This window comes from Rhinopithecus bieti, unplaced genomic scaffold (assembly GCF_001698545.2).
Source record: "Rhinopithecus bieti isolate Rb0 unplaced genomic scaffold, ASM169854v2 scaffold_2244, whole genome shotgun sequence".
Lineage (NCBI taxonomy): Eukaryota > Metazoa > Chordata > Mammalia > Primates > Cercopithecidae > Rhinopithecus > Rhinopithecus bieti.
The window spans coordinates 433,916-457,787 of record NW_016803661.1 but is presented as its reverse complement, the minus strand read 5'-3'; the positions used below and the strand labels follow the sequence as shown (position 1 = coordinate 457,787).

The 23,872-nt window shown below is 32.9% G+C and overlaps 1 protein-coding gene across 1 annotated transcript in view; it reads right to left on the bottom strand.

The window, feature by feature from the left end:
• The window catches only part of DACH1 (dachshund family transcription factor 1), a 458,628-nt gene that overhangs the window by 24,980 nt on the left and 409,776 nt on the right, over positions 1 to 23,872 (bottom strand). Inside the window, exons 8-10 of the mRNA XM_017895769.1 lie at positions 19,624 to 19,789; positions 16,510 to 16,653; positions 15,943 to 16,011 (exon numbers count right to left, since the gene is read on the bottom strand). Of these exons, the coding sequence (XP_017751258.1) occupies positions 15,943 to 16,011; positions 16,510 to 16,653; positions 19,624 to 19,789 (379 nt within the window). The remainder of the gene's footprint in view (positions 1 to 15,942; positions 16,012 to 16,509; positions 16,654 to 19,623; positions 19,790 to 23,872) is intronic.

Genomic DNA, 23,872 nt, shown 5'->3' with positions numbered 1-23,872 from the left:
TTTTTTTTTTTTTTTGGCCCTGTGCTTAAGTGTATAAGCATTTGTTAAAGTGAATTGGTTGCTACAGATAGATTCTACAAGAGTTACGGACAATAGTTTGCCAAAGTTCATTCCATGAAATATTATTACTTTTAATTCAATGAAAAGATTATATGCCCTATACTTTTAAGAAATGCTAGTTCAATAAGTCAAACATGCTTAACTTTTAATGCAGAAATTTAAAGCAGGATCTTGGTGTCTTTAAAATACTAAACACGGACTTTGAAAATTCAAGAGGATATGTATCAAAACAAAGAGCTATTTTAAAATTTTGTCCTCTCAAACTGTTCCTAAGATGATTCTCAGAGTAGTATATTGATAGCAGTCTGGAAGCCATTTTGGAAGAATGTGTTCATCCATATTTTTTCCATTCTATACTGCAGTGAAGATTTTATAACAGTTGCAGTGTATCAGGAAGAGAGAAAATGTAAGAAAATTATTTGAGTGAAAGAGATGAGAAGGGCAATTCTGAGATTTCATTATAGCTTAAATTCACGATTTTGAAACATCCAGAACTTTTTATAGTGGGATATCTTTATATTTTGTATTTATTAGCTAAACCACATGAAAGTATAGACCTTCAGATAGTGGTATACAAAGGGAGATGAGAAAGGCTAAGTAGAGAAGAAATTCAAACTGAAATTAAGCTCAAAGAAGAGAGAAAAAATCTAGTGTTTTATATTTATATTTGTCACATTGCTAACTCATTTTATTCAGAAATCATAAATCCTGCCAATACAGAAAAACAAGATTTATTACTTTCAAATCTCTCATAAATCTAAAGTAGCATTAGTCACCTAATACTGCTAAAATTATACACATATTTTTTCATGTTAAAGCACTGCAAGTGTTAAAATATAAAAGTCTGCAGATTTGTAATGCATCATAAAATTTCACCTTTTTGTTGACTATACATTTTCACTATTAAGAAAATCACTGGAAGGTTTTTTGCATGTTTTGTGTTTTGTAAAATAACATGCAAAGGAACCACTAAGCTATGAGAATTCACAGTCCTTCTATGTGCATTGTTGGGTTTAAGTAAATGTCTATGTTCTAATTTTCTCACAAAGAAAAGAATCATAAATAAAAACACTGTTCAAACCAAGGCAACCAAGAACTGCATTTGAGATCCAAGTAGGCAATTACCCACCAAACTAAATATTTACACATTAGTTTAGAAAATCAGTTATTATATGGCATACCAGGAACAGAAAACAAAAATCCAGTTATACTGAAAAACTTAAGTATATAAACATTCTAGAAAATTCACCACATCTTTTTCTGTGTTGATTTATAACCACTCAAGCATTAATTTCATAACATTTTCACTGTGTAGATAAATGTTATCAGTGTTTTTGGAATTAGTCAGTTGAGACTCTTGTGGTGAATGTGAAATTATGAGATGAGGAAATGTAGAAACTAAGCTAAATACTATTTCCAGCTCTTGATCAAAATGAGATTTGCTCTATTGTTTAACATGACAGCTCATATTCTTCAGTGAATTTACATGTTTTCTGGATGGATGATTGGGTGGTGTTGATGCCCCATCCTGTGCCCTTGATTTGGGCTTGACAAAGTTGTCTTGTGGGGAGCCAGTGAACAGGTTTCTGTCTAGTTTGAAACCAAACCAGTCAAAGCATTAGGGCTACCTGCCTTCATTTGTTATATTAGTGGGTGTAAAAGGGAGCAATAAGTCACTGGTTGAATTTGAACTGTATTTTAAAATCTCATTACAAGACTACAATAAAATATCTATGAATAATGAAACAATACGGAGGAAAAGCTTATTCCAGTCCCGTTTGACTCCACTGCTGGTAACCCTTGGAAAGTAGGTGCAAATATGTTACAAACCTCAATGGCGTCTCATCCAGCAAAGATATGAAGAATTACAAGAAATGTATTCCAAAGGATAAACAGTAAACATGTGACTTTATTCCATTAACATATTTTTCTTTTATCTATTACATTTACTTCACTATTTTCTGTAATTGAGACTTTGACACATTAACCAGGCTGGGTCCTGAACTCTTAGGGAAATACAAGCCTATTAGCTATTATATTATATAATTAATCAACCCTTTAAATTAAAGCATCTTCTGCAATTTCTTTAAATGTTCTTCCTTCAAATCATTTAAGAAGAATAATTAGAATCTACATAATAAAAACTTTGAGCATTTTTATCCTTTTCAATATTTATACCACTTAAGTGCCTAACACAATGGGGTTAATCTGAATGGCATAAATGTAAAAGAAGATGTAGGAAGATGTCCCTCGAAATATTATCTCAAAAGTAAGTCTGAATTCAAAGCAGTTAGGAGAAGTCATTGCATTCATTCAAAAGAACTTCGGGAGCTTTTTCCTTTGTTTGTGACTGAATTGCTCTTTTCAAATTTGTTTATGCTGTGTTACAATTGTTTTCAATTCAGAAGTTTTAAAAAATCTTTCTTACTATTATCAGAGAACATAAATTAGCCCACATCTTATTCAGGCTTCTACAGTGCTTTTAAGAATCTGTAATTTTGCATATATATATATATGTATTTGGAGTTCCTTTAGAGAACAAATATGGTACTACTGGGCTTATGGTCCCACTTGGGTTGGCTGGCACTCATTACTATCCATTGAGTTTAGAAGAGGAATGTGCTTTCTATTCTTGTATCTTACATCAAATCCTTTCTCATTAGTGAAATTTCTCTCCAAGCCACTATCTGTTGACCATGAATAAGGCCCAGGTTGTGAAATTTTATATAACTTTGCTGGAGAAATTTGGTAAGGATGGTCAAAAGACAATATACTTTGGAACAAGAGAGGCCTAAAACTATATTAAACAGGATAAACCACTAAGAAAATAAAGACATCAAAATTATTAATATTATTTTACCATAGAAATCAAATAATTAGTTCTTAATTCTGTGAAGATGACTTCATAAGCCTTATGAAATACATGTAAATGTAAAACCAAGGTATGAAATCAAAGTTAAACATAGCACACCTGAATATGTATGGAAATAATTTATGGTCTAAAATCTCCTCATCCAGCACTCTTTCTCCCAGGGAGAAATAAATAAAGAATGAGAGTCAGATCCAATAATTTGTAGCCATCATTCATCGTTTTATAGGTGTAATTAGTAAGCTTAAGTGGAACTATGTTTGGAGATTTACTATCTCTGGAGTGTGATTATATATGAATTAGAAGAGTCTGCAGTTACTCCACACTATACAAAAATACAAATTATATTAAGAGAATTTGCCAAATATAATGAAAAAATTAAGACACTCTAACACCTCCATCTTAAATTTGAGCCAACAGTAACTAGTTTTTTATTCTGAAAGATATAAATAATTACATACAATACGTAGCTGCAAATAAAACTCCTTATGCTATATTGTTTTAATTGATGTAACTATTGAAATTCACACCGTGTCATGAATTTTTTAAATGCTATGGAAAATCTCGTGAATATTTATTTCATTTTCCAGCTCAATCATGCCTCAAAGAATAGCTATGTATCACATATAGAAAAAAAAATCATTGACCTAGGAAAATGCAAGATACATTTAATTTTACCAAAAATAAATACAATTTCAACTACTATTACATTAAATTTGTGCATAATTGTAAAAATAGTAAAGTCTTTTCAACACTTGGCCTCTACTAGTTACTGTTCTAACTTCTTTACATGTATTAATTCATTTAATCTTCATAATAATTCCATGAATAAAATGGTATTATCATTATCTTTGTTCTACAGATTAGGAACCCAAAACATCAAACAGTGTAATTTACACACTTAGTATTACACAGTTAACACCAGCATAGGAATTTGAACCCAGGAATTCTAGATCTAGAATCTATCTATCTATCTACACAAACACACACACACACACACACATAAACCATGAATACATATGAGTGTGTGTGTGCATGTGTTTGTATGTCTATACTCAGTGAAGAAAGTACATGTCTTTGCCATTTTGACAGAATAAAAATATCAGTGTTAGAACAGGATTTAGCACTTAAAGTGAGTTACCAAGGTCACAACATTAATGAATGGTGGTATTGACATTAGACTGTTACTCTCAGTTCAGCACTGCTCTCTTAGCACTAAATAGTATTAATGTTAATTTTAATCATTTTAAAATCAGTTATTTAAATACATTATTGATATTAGTAAAATAAAATCTGTATTGGCATTTATTGTGTAACTGATTTATTAATTATCCCTGTAAACTAGTGAATTTATTTTAGAGAAAACTAAACTTTGTTTTATTTTAGAGAAAACTTCTTGAGAAAAACGCAAGCTGAGAGTGGCTGCAGGGCCACCTTTGCCTAATGAAAATGTCTTTTTACTAAAGATGAATCCTACAGGAAACTCAAAGTCAGTTTAATTGATTTTATCACATTACTAAACTTTACATAGAAAGACTATATATTTGCATTTTGAATCTTAATCCTCATAAATTTATGCCACCCTCATTATCTGCTTTAACATTTAGTCACTCATAGCCACTTCATAAATTATCATGACATAAAAAGATTGCTGTCATGTAGGAAGCAAGGCATACGGAGACAAATGAACTCAACGATTCTGGGGTCACAGTTTGAGTCCAAGTGACTTACATCTATGTGCCTCAGTTTCCTCAAATATAAAATGGGTTTACTGTGAAGATCAATAAAAATAATGCCAGGGAAAAGATGTGTAAACCTTAAATTGCTTTGGAAGTATTATATGATGATGCTTTTTGGTAATATCCTGAAACACTGCTGTGTCAAAAACAGTCCCATGAAGAGATCACCAATATCCTTTCCCTTATGTCTTTTTAACTTCCAGACTCTCTCCTCCCATTCCTCCTCAGTTCCCTTGAATGTATACTATTTGGCACTCGATGAGATTTTGGATTTCATCCCTTCCAACGCACGTCTCTTGGTTTTCATTATGATCTCTTAGTTTGTGAGAGGAGAAACTCCTGCTGCAATTCCTTAGCAAGCAGATTTAGAATAAAGTTAGAACTGTGTAGCCTCTGCCAGGAAACACTGTCAGTCAATCTAGCAGTTGTTAATAATAACAAATGGATTTTTACAGACTAATTTTTTTAACCAGCTAAAATATTTTCAACCAACGAACCATTTCCCAAACAATTAAACATTCTGATTTTTATCATATGGATGAGAAAAATACCCATAACCTCCAATTATTCAGTATTTCAGCCATAAAATAACACTGTCATTAAAAAAATGAGCTGGTCTTTATAAATCTTATTTTTAAAACTAAATCGCTATATGTATTTGCCATATGATTTGCCATATTTGAGAAAGTGAAATTGAACTTTCTTTAAAGTGTTGCTGCTGTTAAAATGATACTGAATGCTAAATAATGTGTTTGTTTTCAGCTGTTGTAAGACTAAAGAGATTTTTTGAATACTTCAATTATAAAACATTTAAAACGTACAAACTTGTGCAATTTTCATTTTAATGAAGATGAGAAGTTCATTAAAGAAGATAAATATTTCATTAGATCTTAAATAAAACAAAGAGATTTTTTGGCTTCTCTCAGCACAAAATTCCTTTGAAAGATTAATTAATACATGCAAATTATGCAAATTAGACCCATGCAAATATTTTATGAAGACAATTAAGGGAACCATTAATTACTGCTTTTTTTTGCTTCAGTGCGATTCATTCATTTAATTTTAATTTCACTTTAACTGTTTTGATGTATAATCTTGCAGCTAAGAACTTTATCTTTCCTAGCGGGTCACTTAAACTTATAAATTTCATCAAGTGAGCACACAGAAATCTGTAAAGATATTCTCAAGACTATGTTTAGTATCAAGAGAAATTTCTGACACAATGCAATCCCAGAAACAGGGAAACTGGAAGGGAATGTGAGCTCATTCTTGGACAAGGTTCAACTACTGGAAAAGCAATTAATTTGCTTTGGCTGTGCTAATATAGGGGAATTAGAAAGTGTGACACAAGACAAATAGAAATAATTAGTTCTCCAAACTGATGTTCTCATTAATATGGTTCGAACAGTAGAAATAAAAATAACATTGTTGTGGCATGTCTGCATTCTGTCCCTAACCATGGGTGGTGGAATAATGCACTATAAGCATTTTTATATTTATAGTCTAAATGATTATGTTTTATTTTTTCTAAAGAAGAATTTATATCAAAGAGTTTATATGCCTAGAATGTCTAAATATACACATGCTTTCAAAATTAATGACACACTTTCCATAACCATGCATTTGTATACCGATTTTTTATTTTGCTCATACAAATCTGTATTGTAACAAACAGACTTAAAATGGGGGTTCTTTTTCTGTTACTTAAATATTTTCAGATTACTCTTATGACTCGAAGTATAACATTTCTCAGAAAAAAAATTAATAATGTTTATGCTCCATCTTAAAGAAGCCACTGTGTTTCTTAAAGTTTCTCTAAGATGGCCAGGTTATCCTTACTATGGAGGATGAATACAAAAAGAGGAAGCAGGCTTTGTGAATATGAACTATTAGAGTTAGTTGTTTAGTAATGTTGTCTACATTACTAAATGGAAATCTTCAGCTTTCGTAGTCATTATATACATTTATTGTGATGCTGTTTGATGAACGAGTTAATTGGATAACTTACGCCAACTGAACCATCATTTTTTTCACTTGATAATAAAGGTTAAAAAAACTCAAAGCAAAAACTTATAAATACATTTTCATAAATGTGAAGATAATATTATACTGTCTAAAATCTTAAAATTAATGTATTGGCCATAATGAAAAGCAACTTCCTAGTTATTTGGAATCTATAATACTAAAATGTGTCATCAGTACAAATATATATATGAAATTTAAATGCAGCTGATTTTTCTACCTCTTGTCTGATACTCCCCTCAGCCCTGCAGCTAATTTTGTTACTATAGTACCATAAAAGATGTTGGTGGACATATATTATCATTGATATATGTTGAGCTTTTTAATATTCTTTAAAAACAGATGTTAAAATTAAATTTTCTTTCTTACAAAGGTAATCATTTCATTCTTCCTTAAATTTCTGAATTCGTCAAGTTTATTTTGCATGTTTATACTGACCGCAGAGATGTGTCACAACTTTTAAATTAGGATCACCTGTGAATTTCACTGATACACTGTTTAACCACTCTTCCATGCTACTAATTATGATGTTGAATCAAAATGGATCTAGCATTGATCTTTAGGGTCCCCTGCTAATATCTTTCCCAATTTCCATATATCAACTATTTTTGACTATTGGTCTTCCAGACATCATTTAAGCCCAACCACAAACATGTTCATGAGCAAGCCAGCTTAATTTATTTTTTCAACTTTATTTATGCTGTCAAGACATTTATATTTTCTGTTAACAATGTTCTGTTTCAATACTTAACGGCATTTAGTTGCACGATGTCTACTTCCCCTCTCTAAACTTCCACTTTCAATTCGTCATCCCTGCTATTCCCAGATTAAAGTAATTTATCTCCTGAACTCGCATCGTGCCAAGCCCCTATTACATTATTTTTGCTAGAAAAAAATGACGCCAGGCCGGGCATGGTGTCTCACACCTGTAACCTTACCAATTTGGGAGGCTGAGTCAAGTGGATTGCTTGAGCTCAGGAGTTCGAGATCAGCCTGAGCAACATGGCAAAACCCCGTGTCTACAAAAAAATACAAAAATTAGCTGGGCATTGTGGCACACGACACCTCGGGTCCCAGATATTCAGGATGCTGAAGTGGGAGGATTGCTGGAGCCTGGAAAGGTGAGGCTGCAGTGAGCTGTGATTGCACCACTGCACTCCAGCCTGGGTGACAGAGCATCACCCTGTCTCAAAAAAAAAAAAAAAAAAGACGACAAATATATTACAAACTAAGCTCAATCATTATGCCTAAATTTTCTCTGCCTGACTGAAATGACATGACATCACAAAACTTCATGAAATGTCCCAACACAGACATATGTTAACAATGCTTTCTTTTTCATAAGAACCAGTTTAGAAAACTAGCTCTATGGAAATAATATATTTAAATAATTTTACAAAGTAAATAATTATAATGAGTTACATTTCATTACTATTTTGAGCAGCTTCACATTTAACAATGCCCACTATGTCTATATCATGTATGGTTTAATTTACATAAGAAGCAATTTCCCGCAAAAACCTGCCAGAGGCCTTCAGCATTTGGAGTTTAAGCATATCCACTTACATTAAAAAAAAATTAGTTTTAAAATATATTTTCAAAGAATAAAAAATGCTGAAATGAAAAAAAATCTAAAATTTTATAAAATGTTAAAAAATATATGGGTATCTCTAAAACTTTCTGTTTAATATTAATAACCGATTGTCTAATTAAATGAGTAGTTAACAATGACCTATAATAACCATAGAACAACAGTCTGTTTATTGGTTACTGTCTACAATCAATATCACCTTTTGTTCAATTTAATCAGTGCTGTCTTAAATTGATTAGCTATATAGAAATGCTGCCAAACACAGGAAACCAGTGCCAAGGGACTAGGAGCAAATTTATTGCTTTGTTTTGTTCATAGTAACATAATTCTAATATTTATATTTTAAGATCGAGAAAAATGGTTTCAGGTAATACACATGGTGATTACTTAATTCTAAATGACTAAACAATAATCAATATGCAGTGCAGGCAGTCCCGAAAACAGTTTCAGTCCTGACTTGTTTGTTTGCTGTATTTCTAAGAAACCTTTCCTTCTCCCCTACATTCCCCTTTTTAATCTAAATAAAGACACTTTTAAATATGGAAAACTTGGTTAGGTAACTTTAAAAAGTTCCTGGACATTTCCACAAACACTTTACTATGGGACTAATTCAACGTTATATTATAAATACAGGTCGATTTCCCGAAAAGGGAAAAGTGAATTAAATATTAAAGGTAATAATAGCTTCAGTGTTTACCAATTGCCAGGATCTGTAGTAAATATGTTGTAATAATAAAAATTAATATTAACATTTAAAACTTAACTGTGTACAAACTATTGCCCAGAATGTGCTAAGTGCTTTGCATGGATTATTTTATTTAATCTTTACAAGGAACATTTGAGGTGAAGCTATTGCTAATGGGGTGGGGGAAACAATGGGGCAGAGATTTCAGTCTAGACCTGATTTCTAGCATTTCTTATCTGTTAGCTCTATTAGCTTCCATAGAGGTGCCTAAGGAACCCCCAACTCCCACACTGATCTTAAAAGTCATATTAGAAATTGAAATCTGCATTAACAATTATATGACAATCAAACTTGAACAATACTTTCATAAAGATCTTAAAAGTGGTAAGTATAAGATACAATTTAGTGTTGTTAAAGTATGAAAGTCTTGAGGTACCAGTTAGCAACTTATATTCAAATGCATACTTCGAAAGAAACAAAGGGGCTTGCCAAATGTCATATATTAAATCAAAATTGGATCTGTCGCTGACGTTGTAAATTTATCATAAATTTATTACATGCTAAGTTGTAGGTAATTTTTTCTCTAAATATGATTACTGTGTTAATTTTTTCACTGTCACTTTATTTTCGTTGCTTAGAGCAGGGTTTCCCCCAGTGTGTCTGGAAATGTCTATAAACATAATGGCACAATGACTGATAAAAAAGTAAAAGCAGGAAAGGAAATATTTTCCAATTGTATACCATTCGTTGGCAGTACACTGTTTCGGACTTTTTAAGTCATTAAGAGGCAAGAAGCTAACTATCCAAAATGAGTGATGTGGTTGTGCGTGATTATCTTATAAGAGGGACATGTAAGCCCGGGTAAAAAGGCATGGTGGAAGCAACAAGTATTTTGAAGTCATAAATATCGATTCAAATGCCAGAAATCCAGAAACCTATTAACTAGTAGTGTGATTGTGAGAAAGTTCATTAGTCATTCTGATCTTAGGTGATCTCACCTTTAAATTACAATACACAGGAAAGGCTCAATAAATTTCAGTTCCCAATCCACCTAACTATTTTAATGAGTAAATACTTCCACTTACTATTAATATACCTGTCTAACTGAAAGAAAATGTATTACTAGGAAATTCATTGAGTGACAGTATATTTGATTTTTTTTTTAAAGCTTGATCAAAAACGTAAATTCCCATGATAAGAATGACATGAAATGTGATTCTTTGGAGCTATGTTAACAAAACAAATAACGACAACGATAATAATATATTGTAAAAGAGCATGAAGGGAATAATTTCACAATCCTAACGTAAAAGCAACCAGCAAGAACAAGATATGGAAAGCAACTGGACTTAGTCTCAGTTCCAATAAACTCTTAGTGTGACTTTTAACAAGTCATCCACCCTCACTAAGTCCCCTCTTTTGCACAATAAGGAGATTTAATTTATCTTAAAGTTCTTTCCCAATGTTAAAGCAGTAACATAAAAATGTGCTTGACCATATCATCAATGTTGCATAAATATTTGTTGAAAAAATAAATAATTTTAAAATTCAGCATGTATCTTCAAATATCTAGCAAACAGAAAGAAGATATTTTTACATTAGAAAAAAGATTTTAATGTGAAGGCAAGTCTTTTATGTCTTTTTGTTGGAAGAATGTTTGGTTTTCTATGATCTAAGATCAGTCAAAAAAGAAAAAAAAGCCAAACAGTTTTGATTATGGTCATTGGATGTAAATAAAAGAGTTGTACTTTCAAGTGAAATCAGGATTTTGCAAGCACAACTTGCAGATATTCTGAGATGTCAGAGGAACTATGGTCCGCATCCCCATTGGTTTTAACAATTATTTTCCTTGGTTTGAAAAAACACATTTTTACTTAAAAAGTGAAAGCAAAAAACTACAAGTTTGAAAATGAATTTTTTGTTATTGTGGTAAGTTAAATATCAATTTAAAATGCAAAATTGGATCTATGTACAGAATCCAAATCTTAGGTCAAATGTGAAAAGAAGAAAATAAAGTTAAAAATGCAAACAAAGAAGAATAAACACATCCTGTTAATTCAGCTCTTGGATGCAAACATTAATTCTGGGCTACTTTTCTTTTCTTTTTTTTTTTTTGGCAGAGTCTCGCACTGTTGCCTGGGCTGCAGTGCAGTGGTGTGACCTCGGTTCACTGCAACCTCCGCCTCAAAGGTTCAAGTGATTCTCCTGCCTCAGCCTCCCGAGTAGCTGGGATTACAGATGCTTGCCACCACGACCAGCTAATTTCTTGTATTTTTAGTGGAAATGGGGTTTCACAGTGTAGGCCAGGCTGGTCTCAAACTCCTGACCTCGTGATCCACCCACCTGGGCCTCCCAAAGTGTTGGGATTACAGGTGTGAGCCACCGTGCCCGGTCTAGTTCTGGGTTTACTAGGTCATCCTTTTTTCCCTCTTATCAGTCTCTTCAACCAAAGTCTGAGAAATGTCAGAACATGAAGGATTTTCATATCCACAAGATCTAACATAGATCCTAATTCATCAATGGCTGATTCATTCCTTCAGGGAACACACAGTAGACACCACTATGTGCCAAATGCTCTCTCAGACAATAGGAACTTGGCAGTGAACAAAACACACATGGTTTATGCTCTGCCCCAGCTACCATGGAGAGAAGGCATTGAGCAAGGAACTGCATGTACAGCATGTTCCTATGGAGAAATGGAAGGTGTAGTAAGAACCTCTAAGAGGCAGAACTAGTCCCAGGGGGCAGGGAGTTGCCACAGCGAGAGAGTGACGGGTCTGGGAAGTGTTCCTTGAGGTAATATTTCCAAGCTGGGACTTAAGGGGTGGTTAAGTAAAGGCAAGGAAGAAGAAAAAATGTCTGCAGTAGGTTGGGAAAAAAGTGAAACAATAAGAAAAACTTCCAGTATGATGGGAGCACAGAGATTGAAGGGAAAGAGTCGTGACTGGGCATAGTGGATGAGGGAGTGAGGGAGGGAAATGTCATGCTCCACTCTGCCCTCATTACATATTAACGACAACATTGGATTAGATGGATGAGGGTACCATAGGGAAGGAACATTGGAGAAAGGCAGGCTTGGGGAGAGGGGAGGATACACACAGTTTTGTGTACTGAACTTTTAGGTCTCTGTGAGTCGACCAAATAAAAAGTTGGATATTATTATCTGGAGCTCTTAAGAGATGTCTGAGTGGATTGCAAAAATGTCTATACATTTTCTAAACAGGTAAGTTAAAGAAACTATGGGGCCAGGTGCGGTGGCTCATGCTTGTAATCCCAGCATTTTGGGAGGCCAAGCCGTGCAGATCACAAGGTCAGGAGTTTGAGACCAGCCTGGCCAACATAGTGAAACACCGTCTCTACTAAAAAAAAAATAAAAAATACAAAAACTAGCCGGGCATGGTGGTGTGCGCCCATAGTCTCAGCTACTCAGGAGACTGAGGCAGGAGAATCGCTTGAACCCAGGAGGTGGAGGTTATGGTGAACTGAGATCGTGCCACTGCACTCCAGCCTGGGCAACAGAATGAGACTCTGTCTTAAAAAAAAAAAAAAAAAAAAAAAAAAAAAAAAAAAAAAAAAAAAAAAAAAAAAAGAAAAGAAAAGAAAAGAAAAGAAAAGAAAAAGAAAAAAGAAACTATGTAAGTAGTTGCTGTTGCCTAAGGAGAAAGAATAAGATAAGATGATGACTTAGCTGAAGAAAGCCATCATGTTATAGATTTGGCTACATAAAATGTGCACATATGTGCATATATATGTGTAGGGGGCAAAGGGGTTTTGAGGGATATTTACTGACTAGCCGAAAAAAGTGCTCAAGGATTGTTTTTATGAACGCTGTCTACTTTATATATTCAAAAGATCTTAGAGAAATTCTTGAGTAGGGTAAATTTATCAAAGTCCAACACAAATCATGCCATATAAATCTGTATGACATAAGGCATAAGAGAGTTAATTGCCATATATTTCAGTTCCTGGAAGAAGATTTTTTTTTAAATTTTTGAATGTCTGGTCTGTACTTATAGCATTTTTACAATTCATGAGTTCTTAGTTATTTGAAAATCAGCAATGAAGAATTTATCTTGTGTACAATGAGCTGATTTACCTCACTAAGAAAATGCAAGTAAATTACTTAGGGCTTCTTTCTTCAGAAATACTTTCTACACTGCTTTCTCGATTCCTCTTGTCCACCTCTGGGGTTTTATAGAAATGGTGATACAAAATGCCAATGAGGCAATGTTTAGTCTACCCAGATGTGCATATTTAGGGGTAATTACTTAGCACTCAAGCAGTAAGTATTTAAGTGCCTGACTTCTAGGTGACTAACTCTTGGGCCAAGAGTGGCATTTATTTATTGCCAGAAATGTTAAAAATACATGAAAAGCTAAAAAACCTGTGGGCTTATTTTGTCTTTCCCAATAAATTGAGTTTACTTTGGAATAGAAAATAATTTCAGTTATGGTTGGCTTGGGAGCAAGAAATAATAAAACAATGTCATAACACCTGGGCTTGGGGACAGTTGGAGAGAGAAAGTGATGAGTGCGAGAGGCTGTGTGTGTGTCATCCTTGAATTGTGAAGCAGCAGGTGCTCACAGCTCCCAAAATGCACGACATAGACAGTTTCACAAATTAGTAATGAGTTCTGGTTCTTTCTTTTTTGCCTTTCCCTTTCTTGTCCTTCACCAACATTTAACTAAATACAGTATTCTTTCTTTGATTTCTTTTGTTCGCAGTTAATTGTATTCTGTTTGTTAGCTTCCAAATGTATGAATTTTGTCTGAGGGTAGAAAAAAAAGTTCAAAGGGCTAATTAAGCTTATTGAATAGGGTGTTAGAATTGCAAGTATGATCTCTGTGCTCTGTTATGTTGAGTCTTGAAATAGTTTGACTGCTGGTAAAATATATTTTAGCAACTAACAGCTAGAAACATTCATCAACAGTGTGTTTCTTATTACAATTTGGGAAAAGTCATATTATCTGATAAACAGCATGAATAGTTAGTATGTTTTATTAAAAAGCAACTGTACATTTGGACCAGTACAACAATGGACAGGCCAAATGAATGAGTAAAGTGAGTGAGGATTTTCTATTACAATTAAAGGCAAAAATAATTCCATCAAATGTGTATATGGTTTTAAATTACTATGTATAATTGTTGTACCAGTGTCTTGTTTCCCTAATCATTAAGTTGTTGGTGTGTAGGTTCATTGTATTCCTCCATTGGTAAGATTCTGGATACCAAAAGGAAGGCAATTTATTATTAAAACTTCTCTTCAGAATAAGTCAGTCACAACAATGGAAACTGAAAGTTGTCAACATTTCAACCTCATACAGCAAGACTTTACCTGTATTAAAATGTATGTTTAAACATATGTAAATTTGACAAATTCAAACAAAAATAACTATAGCCTTGTTAACAACCAACATGTTGTTATGGGTGGCATACATATCATATCAATCACACTAAAATGTTTAATCACTTCTTACTATTAACAATGAATCTCTCATTTATATACAGGACTATATTGTCTATAATTTTTTCTAGCTTGAGTTCAGACCACCTAGAGGATTCTGTGTATACCAGATGATTTGTATGTCACACTTATCTATGGGCTCATGTGCTTTCTGAGACCACTTTGACATTATCTAATGGATGAATAGGCCCTGCATGTACACATTGGTGCTGACATTTGGATTTGTCTTATTGGTGCTATTGTCTCTGATAAAGATGACTGGTTTTTTCTTTAAAAGTAATTTTTAACATGTGTTTGTAAGTTTTATAAGATGCAAGAGGATTATTTTAATTTTCATAACCATATACATACAAACATATACACACATATAATTGTGCTGAAATCCATAATATTCTAAAAATTCAGATTTTTTCTATATCTACAACAGCATTGATCTTGTATATCCAAGATGTCTCATAATAACATATGATTCAAACCTTAGGATATACAAATTAATTAGCATGACCTCAGGTAAAATAAATATAGGCAAAAAAATCCATTCTTTCCTCAAAAATGTTTCTTCAAGTTTGTGATTGTTACTTCTTGCACATATGATAGTTTACAAAAGTATATTTCCTTTATAGTAAGCCAAGAATGATATATTTGGAGCTGATTAAGTAACACAATTAATGTCATACAATATCCTAAAAATGATTGAGTTTAAAATGCAGAATAAAAGCAATTGGGAGGATTATGGCAGTTAATCATTTTAGGCATCCCTTTGAAGAATCACCTTCATTTTAAATAGAAAACAAATGCTCTTGTTACTGTTTAGTATTCATGTTGTTAGGCTGAATTTGTCATCTAGAATAGATGTTTGACTATAAATGCTACCTTCTGGTTTTATTCTTTTCTAATAGTATGGTCATGACAATATACATATTTAGCTCTTCTGAGCATTTAATACAACTCCCTTTGGTATTCTCTATATGATTTTACTCAACAGATTTGTGTTATTAAAGTGTATATAATGGCACACAGAACATTTGGAATCCACATAGGAACTAAACAATCTTATTTATTGTTAACATTCAACTAGTCTATTTTGCAGGTACCTTGCAGTAAGTGTCATAAAAGTGAGTAGTTAGACATTTTTAAATTGTAAGAACTACCTATTTGATTAACCACAGATTTTATTTATGTAGCACAGAACTTATAAACCCTTCCTGCATTAGACTGGGCTTCAAACATTCAATAAAATAGATTTACTGAGTCCAAGATTAAATCATACATTGTTTAAAATTAATTATTCCTTTTAATTGCATTGTATAAACAGAGATGACCTGTTAATTTAAAGAAAATCTATCAGCACAAAATGAATTCACTCATATAAACAAGCAAGATGAACTTGACCTTGTTTGAACTTGTTTTGATGTGGCCCAGATGGTAGGCTGCATGCTTGAATAGCAGGCTAAAGCTGAGGAAAAACTCATATAGCAAGATCTAGATTTATAGCCTTCTGCAAATTCCTACCTTGTATTGCCCTTTCAGCATCTGTTCTGCCGCCACTGCGGTCAGCTTCTATCTCTGGGGCCAGAGAGTCTAAAAGCACAGAAAGGTAAGAGTGACACATATTTCATTTGATTCCTATTGTCCTTTTTTAAAAAACGAGCAACCTGTTACTTTGTTGCTGAATTAAAATTACATAAATCTTTGTCATCTTTTAAAGGTTGAACAAAAACTATAACCATAAGAATTTTCGGAAGATTTGAAAAGTAAGCAATGCAACATTGTTCATAAAAGAGGATGGGGGTTGGGAAATTCTCAAATTAATATTTTATTGTGTTTCAGTAGAAAAAGATCTGGTTAAACAGAGACACAATGCCAAGTCCCAGATGCTGGAGTTCAGTAAAAAACAGTAGAAGCACCTGTAAAATAAGGCCTTTTCCCCAACACGTTCTTCCCACCCTGCTTTCAGCTTCAAGTATAGCTGAATGAATCACAAGATATAGAAACATACAAAACTACAAACACATGTCTAAACTGTCCTTTAAGCATTAAAAATGACAGTTATTCATGCAATAATATACACCCTCTTACCATTTAAGACCCTGAGACTATCTGTGGAAGCTGCCTGTTTTAGCGTCTGTTCTGCTTGTTCACGCCGTTTCGTCTCAAACTCAAGTGCTTCCTGCAATTTTCTCTTTGCCTTCTTCTCCTTCTTTAGCCTCTTTTGAACTATGGCTAAAAAAGAATGTATGCATATTATTATTATTGAAATTTTTGTAACGCTGCTAATTTACAAATGGTCTATGTTTTTTATATTATTCATTTTGTTTTCCTGCTGGACTGAGTCTACCTATAAAAGAGAGTTCCAAAATCTCCACCTTTACCTAAAATAATTCCCAGTTAAATTATAAGAAGGCCAATTTTTATTTCAGCCTAGAACTATTACACTACAAGAATAGCTTTAATTGTCATATGTAAAGATAAATTTAATAGGAAACTAATTTTAGTAAATGTTTGTATTCAATGATAAAGGAAACTTGATTAAATGAATTTTGTGGCTTAGTTCTCTGTCCTTGAATCATAATAGTGCAGAGTCACTTGGATAGTGCAAACCCTCATAAGCATGCCTCCTTCCTATTTCCTCATAGGGAATCAATTTTGAGCAGCAAATGGAGCATCTCCCCTAAAAACGCTTTGGAAAGCAATGTTAGACCAACTCAGTTTTCAATAATTTCTTTCTTAAAATTTTAGGAAATGCAATAGAGCTTTTTGTACATTAGAAAAAATACTTTTAATTATTGTTAACATATATAAGCAGAAATGTTTTGTTGGGATGAAGCTGTGATGATTTCCTGAGAATATTTTCTCATAACAAATTTACAGTACTATGATATATTTTAAGAAAATTATTCTACTTTCACTTTGCAGAAATCTGAGGCAGTATGAAACCTCATTGCTAATAATAATATGCTACTGGTAACAATAATGATGAGCCTTTTATATTTTAAGAAATAGATAATACAAAAGTTGATTATGAAACATTTTCTCCAACTGGACAATTTAAATATTTGTATATGATATATACTCAACAAATAATAACTAATGTTCTTTACAAAATGTATATCAACTATGCTTTCTGGAGGATAATTGTTTTAACTTTTACTACATATATATGTATACATATGGTAACTACTCAGCATATGGGAATATGCATTTTTCTTTAAAATTATCTTTGATGGTTGATAAACATTGTAGACATCAGTGTGACAGACTCAGTATGAGAAAATTCTTCTCTTAATCATGAAGACTAATCATTCCATATTTACTATTTGATTTCTTACTACAGATTAAAGAACAGCAACACTTTTAAAGCAGAATATTTAATCAAAATATAAAATAATAATGGTTCAAGTAAGTATTTTAGTTTTGCTTCTAATTTCCACATAATCCTGTTTTATTATTAGTAATATTTTAAGATGGCAGCTCATTTACATGTCAGGTATATTGTTGCTGTACCATATATTTTTAAAAACCTGCTTTGTATCAAAATGTACACTAGCTATGGTGTTATACGAAAAGTAATTGAAACTGATTTTAAATAAATGTTAATTTCCCTTATCTAATGGTGTGCAAATCATGTGCTTACCTTAACAAAATTACCTGCCTACTGTTTCCCTTTCCAAAGATGATTATTTATGAGTCTCCTTGAAAAGAAACAGTAATTTCTGAAATATTTATTTGTATTGCATGCTCTTGTGGCTCTAAAGTCTTAATACCCTGCACTTTTCCACTGACCGCTCACAGTTTCCTCCTACGTGATTGAACCCAATGGGATCGCCATGTTCTCTCTCTTCAGGGTAATACACTGCTACAATAGACACATTCATAATAGATAAGTATTGATAGTTATTGCCTTGAATTTACTGTTCATAATTAATTAAATGGGAACTTTACGGTATGATCTGCGAATGTTTTGCCCTCTAGTGGTTAATGAAAGAAAACAGAATGTAAATCCTCCCAAAAGGTTTGAACCAATAAAATTCTGAAGGTCTCTCCAGTAACCAAATGGTTACTTTAGGAATCCCTGGGCCTGCCTTTAAATTCTGTAAAAAAGGACTAAACAAAATTTAGTAAGAGCAAAATAAAAACATGGCTGCTTCACGGAAGATGGTTCCATAGATTGAGCTCTTTGACCCAACTTCCTTATTCACTTGGAATACAGCCATTATCAATGTTTACCTTGTTTTGATTATTTAAATACCTGAATCTATGTGAAGCCACATTATTTAGAACTGTGCTGCTGTTGCTTCATAATAGCTAATAAAACAACCTGGTAAATCCTGCTAGTTTAAAAGCAAAACAGAACGATTTTTAAACGACCATGTCAAACATATAAAAGAAAATAATGTGGAGCATTTATATTGGATATATATTAAATGAGTGAAAAGAAGCCCCCACTTCACTTCTAGAATACTTAAAAGAATCATAGTTGAAGCAAAGAGGCAGTTGATCATAGACGAAATAATCTTCAAATTCATACATAAAATAAACATGCAAATATAAATGGCCTTCAAAATTATCTATAGATACACTGTACAGTGTGATAAAAGAAGCAATTCGCAGATCAATAATAGCATTATTTTATCCAATAAGAATTTATATCAGTTTCTACTCTGTGTACTTGACCTTGTTGGATGAAAATGAGGCCTTCAGAAAGAAAATTATACAAACATTTAACTTTAGTCATTTGTTCAGATATTCATCCATTTTCAATTTCAGTTGATAAATATCTTAGTAAACCTGCTTTGCTTGAATAATCAGTATTTTCTATTTTAGATTTATGAGTTTAACTCAAGTTTTTCAAAGGGCAATTGTGAATTAACATAAAATTTTTCTTCATGGCTATCATTAGAGTTTATTCTTCTCTTAAAGAACATGAATTTTTAAACTCAACCATCAATAAAAGTTATATAATTAATGATGTAATGGACGTATTTCAATTTCCTGAGGTAGGAACAGAAGAGAAAACATGTACTTTGGAGATTAAGAAATACAATGAGTCTAGGATTCAAATTCTGCTCTGAATTTTAGCTACTCTTAAATTAAAAAAAAAAAAACTACAATTTCAAAATAAATCATCATCACAGTATTAATATGTTTAATATTTTCTGTAAATATAAAACTTATTTGGAAATTTGGAAATACCTCTATTCTTTTGTTCCATAGCCAACTGCTTTTCAAGTGTTTCCCTTAGTTCTCTTTCCCTTAAAAAATCCATCTTCAGCTCTGTTTTTTCCAGTTGGACCTGTTTCTCTTGAGCTCTGGCATTATCTATGGCAACTTTCAAGAGCCCCTGTACAAAAAAGATATTCTGAATGGTAATATTTTAATACAAAGCACATTTCATTCATTACTTAAAAGCACTTTAAGAGCGAAGAACTCAGTGATCAAATGATCTAATTCTTGTGCATTCACTTTGCACTCACTAGGACAAATATTATAACTAAAGCACAAAACTCCTAAGTCTAGTAAAACTATTTTTGGAAGACAAATATTTATGGCATGCAGATTTAGTTGCTTCTAATTAGAATATCTAGATCCAAAGCTAAATGAGGGCAGCACATAAGCGTGTCTAAAAAGTAAGAACTGAGAAGGAGATTCGGCTGAAACTCCTCCACAAATAATTATCTGACATGGTTTATGCAACCTTCCAGGATTCTGGCTGTGCTCACCTATCTCCTCAGAGCTCATTCTTCCACTCCCTACCATGAGTATATAGCCACAGTGGTCTCCTTTTGGTTCCTCAATGCAACAATTTGCTTCTGCCCCCACAGACTTTGTTCTTTCTGTTCCCTTCCTGAATGCTTTTCCTCCAGATCTCTGCGTGGCTCACACCCTCGTTTCATTTCATCTTTGCTCAAAGTCACCATTCAAGAGAGGCCTTCTCTTACTACTCTGTCTCCAAATGTATTTTATTACTCCCTCCCTAAAATTCTTCATAGAATGTATCATTATGTGGTATTGACATATATTTATTTGTTTACTGACTTATGTTATGTGTTCTCTATTAAAATGTAAGCTCTCTAGGGCAGGCGCATGTTCTCTCATTCGGAACTATGCCCCCAGGCCCAGAAAGTGCCACTATATACTAGATTTTAAAATTTCACAAATAGTAATTATAGTACTGCTACATTTTTCTTGAGATACATAATAGATTTAAGGGATCTAAAATTGGTTTAGTAGTGTATTACTTTTAAAAGCCATTCAAGATGGTTGTAATAAACTCAGGATAACTTCTAGGAAATGATTAGGCAGTGTAATAATTTAAAAGAACATATGGAGAAAGAAAAGTTTATTCATACAGCTAATCGTGGATATATTTATATATTTTTTGACATACTGTATGCTTTTAAAATTAGCAGTATTTTAAGGTTCTTAAAATCAGATATGGAAATATGTTAAACATATAAAAGCATTCTCTGTTTTCTCTCCTAAGATACTCTGAAACAGTTACTAGTGAAAATTAGAGCTAAAACTTCTCTTCAATTCAGCAATACAAAATGAGTTTTTGAAGTAGAAGATATTTTGCCTCGGTCTGTGAATGTCAGACACTGAAATTTCAACTGAGGTTAAAATGAGATGAAAGTTGATGTCATTTGTAGATGTACTCTAGGATGTGACTCCTTTGCAAGATATTATGAGCAGTTTGAATCAGGAATTTCTATTCCAGCTTGACTTGTTAGCACAATAGAGAGATAGTCTTACTTCAGTTTACCAATATAGTTTATAGCATTGCTGTAAGCCAATTTTATTCTCTTTTGACCACATATAAATTATTCCATATTTGCCATACCCGACCCTGAATCTGCTGGTATAATTCTTGTGATATGAAACAAGCTGAAGAAAGATTTCTCTGTGGCAGTTTGCCCCTCCCCACTCTTTTTTGTTTAACAGTAAAACATAGCTGCTAAGGAAACTGCCATCTTAACTCAACTCAGCAACATTCCTGTGTAGGCTTCTTCTTCATCAGGAACAAACAATTAGTAACAAATGAAAGAGATCATTCCATCAAGTGCCCTTTTAGATCACCCCAATTAAAACTTTAGCTGTATTTTAATTCTAAGATACCAAATTCTAATTTTCTGCTCTGATTGCTCTTGTTGACTTATCTTTGAAAGATGTACTCTGTGTGCAATGTCTAGAGATTATTTAGCAAGATGCCAATGTTGGCACCACTTAATGTGTTGATTGGTTGTATTATCAGTAGCTGTTTAAAATAAATTACTATTAAACTATTATTGTCTTTGGCTGACAAAACACAATATTTTGGTGTTATTTAAATATGAAACAATCATTATGAATAAACATGTTGAATAATGTTAAATGGCAACTCTAATTTGTGTAATTTTATATTAATATTCGTTCTAAAGAATGAAGTTGCTGAGAGCATTTATGCTTACTGTTTCCTTTTGTTACAGTTCCTGCTAATGTGACTAATGCTAATACATTACCTATTCCTGCTGATTATGTCTGAAAAATATTAGCTTTTAGGATCCAACACTCTCTGGGACTACTTATAAGCTATATAAAATTAAATGTAATTTTTAGACTTTGAATCAGTGCATATCAGTAGGAGTCCAGTGTGAACAAAAATCTGTACTAGAGCCAAACTGATGCATATGCAAAAGTATGTTACTGCCAGTGACAGCTCTGCTTCAAAAAATACAGAAAACCGATTAAATTTCAATGTAGCAGGGGGCTGGGAAAAGCAATAGGAAGTAGTGTTCACAACATCTGCAAATCTTTAGGACACCATTGTAGTCATCAATGATAATAGTACTTTCAGATTTGTGTAACTTCTGTAAAATTTCCAGGTCGATCACATGCAAACGGTCACATTAAATGTGGCATCTCACTTGAACTTGCAATATCCACAAAACGCTGTGGCGAAAATGTGTATTACAGAAAACGATAGAAGGTTTAAAGCATGATTTTTTCTCCAAGGGGAGGACGGTTCTTAGAATATTGAAGTTGGTTAATGACAAGTCTAATGAAATACGTTTTAAGCTGATGCCACAGCAACGGTGAGAGACAATAGTTGATTGGTCCCAAATTTATTTTCTATGAGTGAAGCATAATGGTTGTTATAACACATAAATGTCATTGTTTTCTAAAATAATCTAATTTGTAAATTATTTTCATCTTTTTTAGAGATTGAGTAGTTTTTTTTTAAAGGACACTGTATCTAGCAATGTTTCTACTGTTGATATGGCTTCGAAAGTACAATATCTGTCTATGTAAGAGGACTTCAAATAATACTGCTAAGAAACATTTCTTAGTAACCTAGCTAGATCCTGGAGGAAAAGCTTACTTGATGCATGTTTGTATTTAACACAAATTTATTTCAGAATCCGACAATAAGTAAGGTTTCTCGAGTGTCACTGAAACTCACGTGACAAAATTTGTTCTCAATAATGTGTTGCTTCTAATGAAATTAAAACACTTTAGTTGAAGAGGATTTTAGCAATCACCATCCTAACCAAATACTTTTAAAGATGAGAAAAGCAAGGTGCAGAAGACTCGAGAGACTGATTGAAAATCCCAAATACTGAGTAGAGTACGCCTAGATCAGAACTATCCAGCTACTTAGTCATCTTTATTATTATTTTAATGTTTCCCTGGTCTCTTTTCAGGGAGAAAAAGGATAATGTCCCTTGGAATCAGGAACTTTTGCAGACCAAAAAACAAACAAATAATCAATAACAAACACATAATCAATAGTACAGTATCAACTGACTTTTTTTTTTTTTTTAGAAGGAGTTTCGATCTTGTTGCCCAGTCTAGCGTGCAAATGGCGCGATCTCAGCTCACTGCAACCTCTGCCTCCCAGGTTCAAGCAATTCTCCTGCCTCAACCTCCCAAGTAACTGGGATTACAGGCATGTACCACCATGCCCGGCTTATTTTTTTTTTATTTTTAGTAGAGTTTTCGTCCTGTTGGCCAGGATGATTTCAAACCCCTGACCTCAGGCAATCCACCCACCTCAGTCTCCCAAAGTGCTGGGATTACAAGCATGAGACACCGCGCCCGGCCCAACTGACACATTTTCAGAGAAGTTCTTGTAACAAAATATCCTACCATACTCAGTTTAATGCTATGATTATTGTCCTGCAACGCCGATGTATGACAGGTACAAGCAGAGAAGATTCATAATATATAATTACCATTGAAAATAAAAACATAATGTAGGGCCAATATATTTGATACAAGTTTCCCCATATTTTGAAGTCAATGTCTATTTTGTTGGGGTTTATGCAAAGTCTCCTGCTAATTAATTGTATTATATATAATTATGCATTATAATTAAATTATATATCAATAATTAAATTATGATTAAATTTAATATTTAAAATATTATATTTATATAATAAATTAATATAATACATAACAAATA